Here is a 12,204-nt window from a genome sequence, read left to right on the forward strand (position 1 = left end):
ATCACTAACGCACACACAATCTTAATCTATTGTGCTAGGTTCTCTCCATTTGCTGCTACATAACTCTTTCTTTATAAGGGTAAACCTATTTGATATGTACACAAATACTAATTATCTTACAAATTGACCAAACTTCAGTTTAAGCACTCAAAGACAAAACTTTACAGTCTCCAAGTAACCTACAGTTTAAAAACAGAAGCATACAAAAACATATGTTTGAACAAGAACAAATCAAAGAGCATTCTGTACATGCGTTACAGAAAACTAGCATAAAATATTGACTTTTCCATTTCTTCGTAGGTTGGTTCATTAATGTAATACATTATAAATGGAGAACTTAGCCAAAAAGAATTCAAAAGTTGCTCACCTGCACTTGGCATCAATTCACTTGTTAAAAAGTATTTGCAACAGGTTTAACAAATGTACCTAGCCATAAAATAAGGAAATAAGGTTGTTGAAAATATCTTTGCATGGGCTACAATCATAAATAGGGTATCTACAGCACAAGACAATTACGGTCTTCAATCTTAAATGTCAGGTGCATCATTAAGCTTCTGCTTTAACTGTAGAAAAATACTGGTAAAACAAGTTTGCACTACAACCATAGTAAAGATAAGTTTATCTTCTGTATTTTCCACAAACACATCCATGGGAGCCTTATAAAGAGAACTTCATTGTAGGTGTAGTTTATACCATCTTCTGAATTTGTCACTGAGCTAGTTCTGAATCCCTGTGATTCTTAACTTACACAAAGAGTGAAAGTCTTCTTGCAGCTGACTCTTACATAGACTTGCAAAAAGCTCAACTTTTGTTTCAAAATACTTGTACCCAATAGGAGAAATCTTAACAACAGGTTAAGATGCACTGCAGGCCATATCTTATCCTTTCTCTTGCCTCTGAACACATTTTCAAAAGTTTATCTCCATGATGCTGCATCTGTGCATTTTCATTGCTCATAATATTAAGAAAGGAAAATCAAGAGTGGTCACCTACTTCCCCTTACTCTTTGCCTACAACTGAATGAGAAAGGAGCAATTCTCCTTATCAGAGCTAGACCACAATGTGTGTTTCACCACACATTGTATAAATCAGAAGGGAATGGTGTAAAAGTCAAAGTCTAATCATATCTCCATCTTTCCCTGCAAAATGACCAGCCTTTTAAAGACAGAAACATAAAAAATCTCCTAAACTCTCAGCATTAAAGCCTGCCTATATAGAGAGGTATAGGTTCACCTTTGGATGCATGCTTAAAATAAAATTCATTTTTAATACAATAACTCATGATTTTAACTTCTTAAAAGGTTGCGTTTTCTCACGGCATACGCATTTCAGCACTAATAAATACAAAGCTGTGTGTTTATGCAATGAATTCTCTCCTGCCTTATGTCAGCTACATACACTAATGCCTGTCTGCATAACAGTCACCATTGTTTCCTATGTATCTGATCTGATTACACTGCTCTGTTCAGTTTTATTTGCAAGACCTCAGCTCATTCCCTAGCTTCCTCTTTTTATTAATATTATAGTTTCAAAGTTTTTGAGACAATGCAGTAGAAAATATACTGCATTAATAGAAAAATCATAGTTAATTCATTTCAGGTATACCCCTTGTTTAGGCAATGCTTCTATTTTATTTTAAGAGACACAGAAATAACATATGGCAGTGTGTGATGTCTTCAGTGTATTTTGTATTTCTGGAACTATTATGGAGATTAAAATAATATGCTAAAGCACAGAACAAAAAATAAAGACACAAATCCAATTTTCAGGATTCATGATGACTAGCTGTGAAATCTCTGAAGAGCTATTTTTAGGGAGTAAGGCATTATAGATATTCACATGGCAAGAATCAGACAGCAGTAATATTAACTACCCACTTTTTCTATCTCTTTTCATAGGACTTTCTCCTGATCATGTTTTATCCATTACCTAAGAGGAAATTTCCAGCCAGTACAAAACAACTGAAAAGCTAGAATTCTTGCCTTGCCTCAGTATGTCCAGCGACAAGACGAGGCTAACATGTTGGACTGTTTAAAAAGAGACATACTTGCAACTGGAAAATGTATGTGTTGTACACAATGTGTTTCACAGGCTTAGAGCATTGATTAAGCTGCCTATATATAATACTCAAAATCAATGATAACTACACATTACCTCACTCAAAAACTGTTTTAGTGAAATATCACTTTTCTGCATCTGGATTTCTACCCAAAGAAAATCCAAGCCACCTAGAAGAGAACTGTGACAAACAACCCAAGCACTTAAAACATTAGGAGAGTCAACTTTTCCAGCAGATAAAACAGAGGAAAAGGTGGAAACACCCAGAAGTTGTGTAGGTCAGAGCAGATTAGGGTACTAAACTTTTTAACTTTGTTTTAAGGCTCATCCCTGCATGTCTCTTGTGACATGCATGCACCGGACAGTTTGCATAAAGTTTCCACAGAGAAGTGTTTCTGGACTTAGTACAGATGTGATTCCATGAGGTTTGATTCACCTATTAAATACGTAATTTACATTTATGAAAGCTATAATCAGACAAAAGCATACATTTGATTTGCTTTGAGGCTATGTAATGAGACGTATGGGAATATTATTACATACATGTTCTTTTTTTTTGTTTGTTTGTTTTACTCGAAAGAAAGGACTTTGTTGTGATTACAGCAGGTTTGAAAATCAGGATCAAAACCAAACCCTCAAGCTTTAAATGTTATGCAAATGTTTTCCTTCTCAGTTCTGTTGAGGTAACAGTGTTACTGGAACAAACATGTTCCATACAATAATCAAGTAAAATGCATCTCAGGAAATAAATATCTCGTATCATTTCAATATCCTGCAAAGAGATTTGAGGAATCATGTACAACTTTATAACCTAACTCTTTGCTCAGCATTTCTCAAAAAGGCTTATCTTTTTAAGACAGTTGAAAAAAGGAAGAAAAAAATGAAGTCATGTTAGATACACCATTCTCAAAAAATTTCACGATAAAGTGTTCAAGGGCCAGCTCTCCTGCTGTGATGCTTTATGTAATATATGACCATCATGTCTGGCAAGATTTGCACAGGTCTGCCCTTGATTTGTGGAAGGAAAAAAGCAGAAAACCTCACAACTATTCTTCATTCCCAAGAATTAATCTGAAGTCTGGCTCCCTGATGTTTCCAATTTTACAGTGATCCAAATAACCCCCCAAAACCACACCTGAAGCATCACTCACAATTACAGCTGATAGCTCAGGGAGACCAAAGTGAATTCCCTCCCCAGGCATCCCAGGGCACTCTCCATCACAGCAGCAGCCCTGGAGTGCTGTGAGATGGGGCCATCAGAGACCCAAACTTGACCTGCAAGCACTGATGGTAGGATGTGAGCCAGTTTTGAGAGGCTTTTATCTGAAAAGACAGTGAAAAGTGTCACAAATATACACAATGTTACAAGCCCCAGGAACTATTTCATACTATTGAAGCTTCAAAGAACCTACAGATTTCTGAAGTTCTTCAAACCTAACAGAAAACAAATCGATAGCTCAATGGGAAGAGCTTCAGCCCCTGCTTGAACTGCACAAAATGGATGGCACTTCAACTGATCGCTTCAGTTTGCCCTGAATGGCCCATGGACAGTTATACTAGTTTTCTTACTACGTCTTTTCCAGCACTTGACACTTGGCTGGAGTGAATGTAATTTGACTAGTATAATTGCTCTTGAATTCTCAGCTGAGCTTATCACAGCTAGCCAACAAATATAATCATTACATCAGGCCAGAGAATTTTAGGATATACTTTACCCTAACAGCCCAATACATCCTTCACAAATTTAACAAGTACACTATAGACATAAGCACTGTGTGTTACAGATGCCTATAAATATTGGATGCTTCTACTAAACATAGTAGAAGGTATTATAAACAGTAACAAGAAAAGTTGGTCAGATCCCTATGGTTTACTGAATTCTGAATTCAATATTTATTGAAACACTAATTAATTTTATTTTTAATTAGCAAATGCATACGTACTTTCAGAAACTTGTTTCCAAAGTAGATCATGTGTCTCGTATCATGTCTCCCCACAAATCCTGCCTCACTTAAATCCTTAGATCACTACAGTTACAACATTTTAGTAACTCTATATATTATTTATAAATAGAAATTTAATATCAAGACTGAACAAATATTCTACTCTGACAGATTATTCATATAGTCAACTCTTACATTCCAATTCGAACTCTGTGTATGTTCACATGATGAGAAGAACTTCAGTTTCTGTTTTGCTTCTTGAGGAAAGTATTGTATACTTGGGTTGGTAGGAAAGAAAACAAATTTGCCTGTTACTGCATTATATGTATCCTTTCGAACACATGCCTAAATAAGTTCAAATCTAGAACACTCACAAATGTAGCTGCATACTCAGGCTTGCTCACTCACACCTGCAGGTGTGTTCCGTTCCTGCACCCAGGCATTTGTGGCTAAGTATTACAGCAGTAAGCAACTATCTTATGCCAAATACCTGAAATATTTTTATGTGAACACGTACAAAAGCCTCAGATCAAAATCACCCTGAAAGAGCAAGCCATAGAAACCAATCAAAATTACGACTGCATCCACAGTGTTCTTGATAAAAAGTTTTTAAAGGAAAAACTTGCATTTTCTGGGAAGAAAATCCAGGGAGAGCAAGGGGTATTTTAAGCAACTCTCAGGAAAAATTCTCCTTTGTATACCAAGGTTAGTTGACTGGAACTTTAAAGTTTGGTTGGCTTTTTACCAGTCAACAACCTACTTCTCAGAGTCATATATGAACAAGACTTGATGCTCTCACATAGCATTTGTAACTACTCTACACATATAAAACAACACGTACCAGTCAAAAACTTAAAATACTCTCCTACCAACAGAATAAAAGCACGTCAGAGTCATGTTACCTCTACTACTCAGTGTCAACCTATTTATTTGCAAGACTCACTGTGGCATTTTTGCAGAACAAATAAAAGCTCCCAACATCTTGCAATGATATGGAAACCTCAAGCTCCCAACATGTGAGGCAGGGACATGTTTCCATTAGATGTAGTATCATGAGATTTTACTGGACGAATTAATTTTTTGATTAATTTTCAAAAGCAAACCCTAAGGAACTTCCACAGAGAATAACAATTCCTTCATAGCAAAAGAACATTAAAAAAAGCCCCAAATGCTACCACTACCCCATCTTCCTTAATCTTATGAAAGAAACAATCATACAAGGATTATGAAGCCCATTTTGGAGAGGAGCCCTGAAGCAGTGAAATGGTATCTGTCTCCTGTACCTCCTAGACCACAGCAACTCTGTATCTTAAATTGCTGTGGAAGTAAAAAGCTGCCAAATATTCAAATTCAGCTGCTTTTCTCTATCCCTGTCCATTCACTTTGTTTCCTTAGGTATTTACTTGAACACATAGTAGAGTCAAACTTCCGTTTGCAACTGCACATCTCCAGGTACTATATGGATCAATCTGTAAAGGCAAATAAGCCATTTTCATTTAGGTGGATTTGCTTCCTCTGTGATCCATGCAGTGACAGACAGTCTAAGTCACTAAAAAAGCAAACTGCAATGACAGAACACATCCAGCCCTGCGGGAACACAATGGTCAATATTAAGAAATGTTCTTAATGGCATGGGAATAAATAAGGCAAAGAAATGAGGAAACATTTTAGACACAGGAAATACAACAACTAATTATGGCAGCAAACTGAAGAGAGCAGCTGATTCCCTATTTTGACTATGCCAGAGACAGCAGGATTAGCTGTACCAGAATGCCAGCCACACAGACAGCCAGTACTCATTTCCTCCTCTTGCTCAGGCAGCTACTGAAGGAAGAGTTAGGGAATGCAAAGCACCTACTAATAGGCAGAAACAGCTGGGATCCTCTCTTTTTCACTTTCCCAGCAGCTCAGCAAGCATAGGATGGGCCACAACACCAACACATACATACACACATACATACATACATTACTGAAAGTAGCATGTTGAAGTACACATATTTAAATATTAATATTTTCAGGAATAATAACAGAGAAGTAACAGTTTTTACTCAACTGGTTTTCATAAACTGTTCTTAGTATGTAAACGCTTTATAGCAAATGAAAAGCGCAGAAGAGCTATGCACCAGACAAGTTTTTCTCCTTCTAAATCCAGGCTGTTCAGCCATGCTGCTTCCATTTGGTAGACCCAGTCTCATCACATGACTTGAAAGCTTCTAGTATAGCAGCTACACCAAAGATGCTAGGAATGACTTCTGTTCTCTAGCAACCACACCACTCTGATAGAGCTTTATCTTTTCAGTATTATTCTGGAAATTGAATTCATTTTACTGAGGCACATTAGTTATAAGTAGCTGCTCAAAACTGAATTTAATTTTGTTATGTCATATTATCAGACCAAATACTTCATAAGGTTTCATTACTATATCTAGCGCAGTGGAACGCATGGTGATACAATCAGTATGTAAAGACCAAGGTGATAAAGTATACATAAAACTATACACATGCATAAATAATGTAACATTTCCTGAATTTGATTCTGACATACTGTTTCACCACCAAAGGCCTGAAGACAGGTGTTGGGCTAATATCTCCATTTTGCATATAGGAACACATGACAAATACAGTACTACATGAAGCATGTGAGGGTCAAATTTCATCTACTCGAAATTTTCCAGAAACACATTAGATTAACCAGATCAAAGCCAATTTGCACTGTAAATTAGACTTGCCTAGGAACACTGGGTATGGAGACACTGATGATGTTGACAGAAATCTGTACTTCACAGTTTTTAACGGTCAGATCTTGGAGAATAATTCAGAAGTCAAGCATCAAACTTGGTTTGTGGCCTTTAATACCCATGCCCTAGACCATAATGTATCATTTAACCAGATCACCTAATTATTTTTCAAATCTCAATGCCTGAACTTAAAAACTTGCACACTGTAAAAATTCTCCTGGAATAAGTTTCAAAGCCTATCTTAAAAAAAGAGATATAGGGGAACCTTTTTCTTTTTCCAGCTGTAAATAAAGTGCTGATGTAGGAGCTGTGCAGTAGTGATTGTAAGAGATCTGTCAAACAAGACAGCTATAGCTGTCCCGAGTACTCCTCTATGCTACATCTAAGTACATAAGATAAAAGTGATCTTTGGTAAGGATTCTAAATTTACCAGTAACTACCCTGTTAGGCAATCTATGCTCACCCTTTGAACCCACTACATGTGCACATAGAGAGCCTTAAGATCAAATCACACTCCTTAAATGATCTGAGTATGCAACCAGATGATGGTATCCCTGCTGATATAGAATTTCACTTCCAGACAGTGGAATTTAAATTTGAGAGCTACATCTAGAAGAAACACAGAACAGGAAGGGGCTTATGGTTCTCAAATGTTATTGCATTCAGTCTCCACACTGGAAAATATGGTGGAATTCGTTATACAATTGAATGCGCTTGAAAAACTGGTTTCTATTTTACAGAGATAATCACCTAGATGTCAATCTCTGACCAATAAGAAAAAAATAAATAAAACAAAATCACAGCACACTATTATGTGATACCCAGACATGCTGAAATTCTTAACCAGATTATATTACCTCACTATGGCTTGTAGATATAATGCTGTGAAAAGCATAGAAATAGAATCCAGAAAGGGTAATTATCCTTCTGTTTTCTGACTTTTCTCAAAAGAAGCCATAATGACTTACTTGCTTCTAAATAAGCAAAATACAATCCTTATGAGGAGAGGGCTTCAAATCCTACTGTTTTTTCTCCTCACCATTAAGTAGCAAAAATTTCATGGATGCAATTGAAGTCAGTAGAGCATCCCCCAGTCAGAAAGAAGAGAGCCATCAGCTCTCTGTTGGAAGAGATTCATTACACATCCTGGAAGACACACAGTGAAACAAAAGTGTACTCTGATGGTTTTAAAACCCAATTGAAAAATAAACTCACTTGTAAATGTTGAGCATTGTCAGTCATATTGTCCTCTCGCCTACGAACTTCTTCCAACAACTGTGCATTCTTCTTTTTTTCCATTTGCTGATTGTGCTTCAGATTGGCAACCTTCTTGTTCTGGTCCTTCATATGTCTAAGAATTGCACACACATATGCATTAGTGTTAATGACTGCAATCACTTCTTTCTCTCTACAAATTAATATGTGACTTTAACACGTGACTTTAACACAAGACTGATTCTTCAACAGATACAAGTATTCCTACTATCAGATGTAAACAATACAACTTCATCTTATTTTCAAGAGAGCATATGAAGAAAACTATAATACCAGCAGATTATACAATAATAAAGCTGTTATTCAGGCCTTCAGGATTTGTTCTTTTTTACCATTTGCTCACAAATACTCATACATGTTTTAAGCACTATGAAGAAAATTTTTTGTTGTAACAGAGAGAGATTATTCAACAATCCTTACACACTCAGTGAGTTCGGGACAATTTTAATGGGTGCTCTAAGCAGCATTAATTTCAAAGGAAGCAGAAGGTGAAGGTGATGACTAATGTATGTTGTGAAATTCTGGTTTTGAAAACCCGGACTATAAATACATCTTTTCTGAGGAATAAAGTGAGATGGAGTAGAAGGTCAGGTCATAAATATGCCATGAAGAATAAATGATGCCTTTACAGATAGCTTTGCACATAACAAAAACATTACATTTCTACCTTTTTTAATGAGACTTCTTTCTTTCTAAAAAATATTATCAACAAATAGGTTTCTGAGCAACTTCCAGATTTTCTTCTGCTAAGGCTGTACTCCAGTAAAAAAAAAAATAGATAAAAAAATTATTGTTTCAATGTTTAATTATCTTTTATTGTGGATGTTATTCATTAAGTTACCAGAAGCTTTCCTGATTCTGATACTTAGCATACATCCTTTTAAGAAAGAAGGCAAGACAATTTTGCTTGGCAGGCAATGAAAAAACATCCTGGCTTTCTACCTGCTTGGATTCTTAAATATTATTTTCCTGACTTTCTCTGACTTTGAGGAATTTGCTGCCTTTTATCTACATAAAAATAAAGTCACGTGCAAATTCCTAATGAGCTTTACTCACTAATCCTATTCTGGCAAATGAAGAGAATATTATTTAATTCCCAAAAGGATCACTGAAAATGTCTCTGTTCCTTCCACATTACAACTTTCAGTGGAAAAACAAAAAACCCAAAAACTGCGGAATACTTTTCTTGCACCGATTTTATTATGCTGAAGAAACTACATCATGTTATATTTACTTCCATGGCTGGTTTCTTTGTCCTATCACTGGGGTTTTTTCATTACTTATTTATACTGAAAAATAAAAATGAATCTATAATCAATAATTGTTACCATGTAATTAAAAATTCTTAGATGACACTTCATTAAAAAAGTTTGTAAGTACAGTACGTAACAGAAAAGCTAATCTATTATCAGAAAAACAGTAACTACAACTTGGCCAGAAAAAATAAAAGCGGGTACAACTAATTCAAATGAAAATCTCTGCTTTTTTAAAGAGTATACATCAAGCCAATAGACAATATTTTTTAAAGACAAGTATGAATTACTTGACAAATCCCCAAATTAAAGTATAATAGTACATTACACAATAGTCAGAGGAAACCTGCCTACATGAGACCTACCTCAATAGACCTGGGAGTATAGCACAGATCACGAGTACTTTACTACAGAGTTTTAAGAATGGTTAAATTTCTTCAAGACTTTTAGAGTGATGCCCTTTGTCTTTATTAATCAAGTATTCAAATACATATTAGATGCTCTGTGCAACTCCAGGTGAAAATCAGTACTCTTCCATGTGATATGGGTCCATGCAACATAATTATAAACATTGACCTAATCAGCATATAACCAAAATGAGTATTAGAAAAAATTACTTTCAAAACATCATATATAAATGTGGTATTTGGCAGAAATTTTGGTGGTGCAATATAACTTTGTGCTGTTAAAATATAAAATGGTTTCCAACCTAATGCTGAGTAAATGATAGATTAATTTATATTTAATCTCCGTAAGAAGTTCAATTTTATGCCAACGCTAACTGCTTCTTTCATCACCCTTCCCTCACACAACTTCCCATTTCAGTTTCTGTCTAATGCCACACTGAAAAGCAGAACATGGTAAAGCTGCAAAGGAAAACATCTGGTGCCTGTGATATGCAAAATCTTGACGAGAAGGAAATAAAAGAAAGATGTACCCTAGCCCCTCTCCCTTGCACAACTGACTACATGCCTATGGAAATGAAAAGAAAATGCTACAGTTAAAAATCCTTAGTAGGGTTCTTTTACGCCTGCATCAAAGGTACAGGAGGAGTTCTTCAGAGGAAATAAATACAAGACCACATTGCCCACTCTTTTTTTTTTTTTTTTTTTTAACCAGCAAATATACCAATTATACATCAACACAGTCCATAATCCAGTGTATTTTTTCTAGTATGCTTGCTCTGGTATTTTTTCACATGCCTCTGCTTCTGAAATGCTTTTGAATAAAGTAGCAAATCAAACTAACTAAAAATTATGCACAAGAAATAGAATAATATTTGGGAACAGTACAGAATTGTCACGAGATAACATATGTCATTACCAGACAGGGTATAAAATATCCACAGAATTCATTAGCTATGCTGGTGCACATAGTAGCGTCTACACTATTCTTTATCATGAGGAATTAGTTTAATGTGTTCTGCTACACTTTTTCAATTTAAACCTGTAAGACCACAAAGTTCATTAGACAGAATAAAATATTACTGTTAAAGATGCACACCTTCAAAATCTGAAATGTATGCTGTGGGGGGTCTGGGCAGTAGAACTGATCTTACCATCACACACTAAACATATTCAGCTACTAAAATATATGCAAAAGTATTCTTTACTTAATAACCTAACTGCCCCAAAGCACTTAGATGAATTTCACAGCTGATTTTCCACATTGTTACAGTTCATTTTGAAGCTGGTTATGTATTCTCTTTTACAGTGACCTTAAATAAATGATGTTCTGAGCAACGCCTACATCTGTTTCCCTCAATCCAGCATTTCAGTAAACTGGCTTAGACAGCCAACAGAGGAACCAATAAACTGTAGAAGCTCTACTTTCCAATACTGCTGAAGAACCATCAAACTATAACTGCTATATCTTTAGGTATATAAGAACATCACAGATCCAAACAGGGTAGATGAAGGGAAAAAGACAAAAAATTCATATACAGCCCTACAGCTTTGTCTTTTACGAAGTCTGAACCAAAGAACCTAGAGACCCTATTTTTTGTTCTATTTTATTTTAATTTTTTTAGTTGAAACATCTTTGAAAGAAACAGACATTGTATCAGTATCCTAGATACTGATATCCAGCTCCTTGATTAGCAGAAAGATGAATATCAAAACAGTAGCAGCACTTAGTTCTTGCTGCTATTAATATTTCTAATTGTAATGACTACCTTTACTTCATTTGTGGCTTTTCTTGTTCATCTGGAACAGCATACAAATTGATCTCATAGTTCTAATTACCTTTGATTCCTTAGTCCAACTTTCTAGAATAAATATTAACATTTAGTTTCTGCATATATGTATCTTTCAGATTTCATTTTACAGTAGCGTGTAACCGTTGTCTGAACTCAATGCTTTCATCTCTGATAGCCATAGAAAAATCACACTATTTCATTAAATTCCCAGGTTTAATTAGCCACCTGGGTACCTTGGCCAAAAAGTTGGTAATGTCAGCCAAAAATAAGTGTTACATGCTTAGTATAGCCTTTACCCTCTTTCATAAAGACTTTTTTTCCCCTCAAAGCATCCAAAAAATGCAGACATGCAAAATACCCCCAAGACCAAAACCTGTAACGTTTTCTAAAGGAATATGTCTGCAATAATTCTCATCACTTTAAACAGCACCACAATGGGACCAGCTGTATAAAAGTCAATCAAAAAATTCTCCAGTGTGCTGGGAACCTGCACTCCTCAATGAAAAAAAAAAAAAATAAAAAAAAAGCTTACCAAAAAGTGTTTTTAGGGGAAAAAAATAAATACAACAATTTAGTCAAAACAAGAAACTTCTATAAAATTTGGAAGCCTCAAAAATAGATTTTAAAATTTAATCCAGTCCCATATTTTAAATAATTAAACATCTTCAACTATTGCTTCAGGCAAGCACTGGGGAGAATATCCCCATTACTTGAAAACAATTATTTTTAACAGGTAATCT

General features: G+C 35.3%; 1 protein-coding gene across 1 annotated transcript in view; it reads right to left on the bottom strand.

The window, feature by feature from the left end:
• The window catches only part of ERC2 (ELKS/RAB6-interacting/CAST family member 2), a 491,439-nt gene that overhangs the window by 261,880 nt on the left and 217,355 nt on the right, over positions 1-12,204 (bottom strand). Inside the window, exon 12 of the mRNA XM_065687581.1 lies at positions 7,955-8,090. Within this exon, the coding sequence (XP_065543653.1) occupies positions 7,955-8,090 (136 nt within the window). The remainder of the gene's footprint in view (positions 1-7,954; positions 8,091-12,204) is intronic.

Source organism: Lathamus discolor, chromosome 7 (assembly GCF_037157495.1).
Source record: "Lathamus discolor isolate bLatDis1 chromosome 7, bLatDis1.hap1, whole genome shotgun sequence".
Classification (NCBI taxonomy): domain Eukaryota; kingdom Metazoa; phylum Chordata; class Aves; order Psittaciformes; family Psittacidae; genus Lathamus; species Lathamus discolor.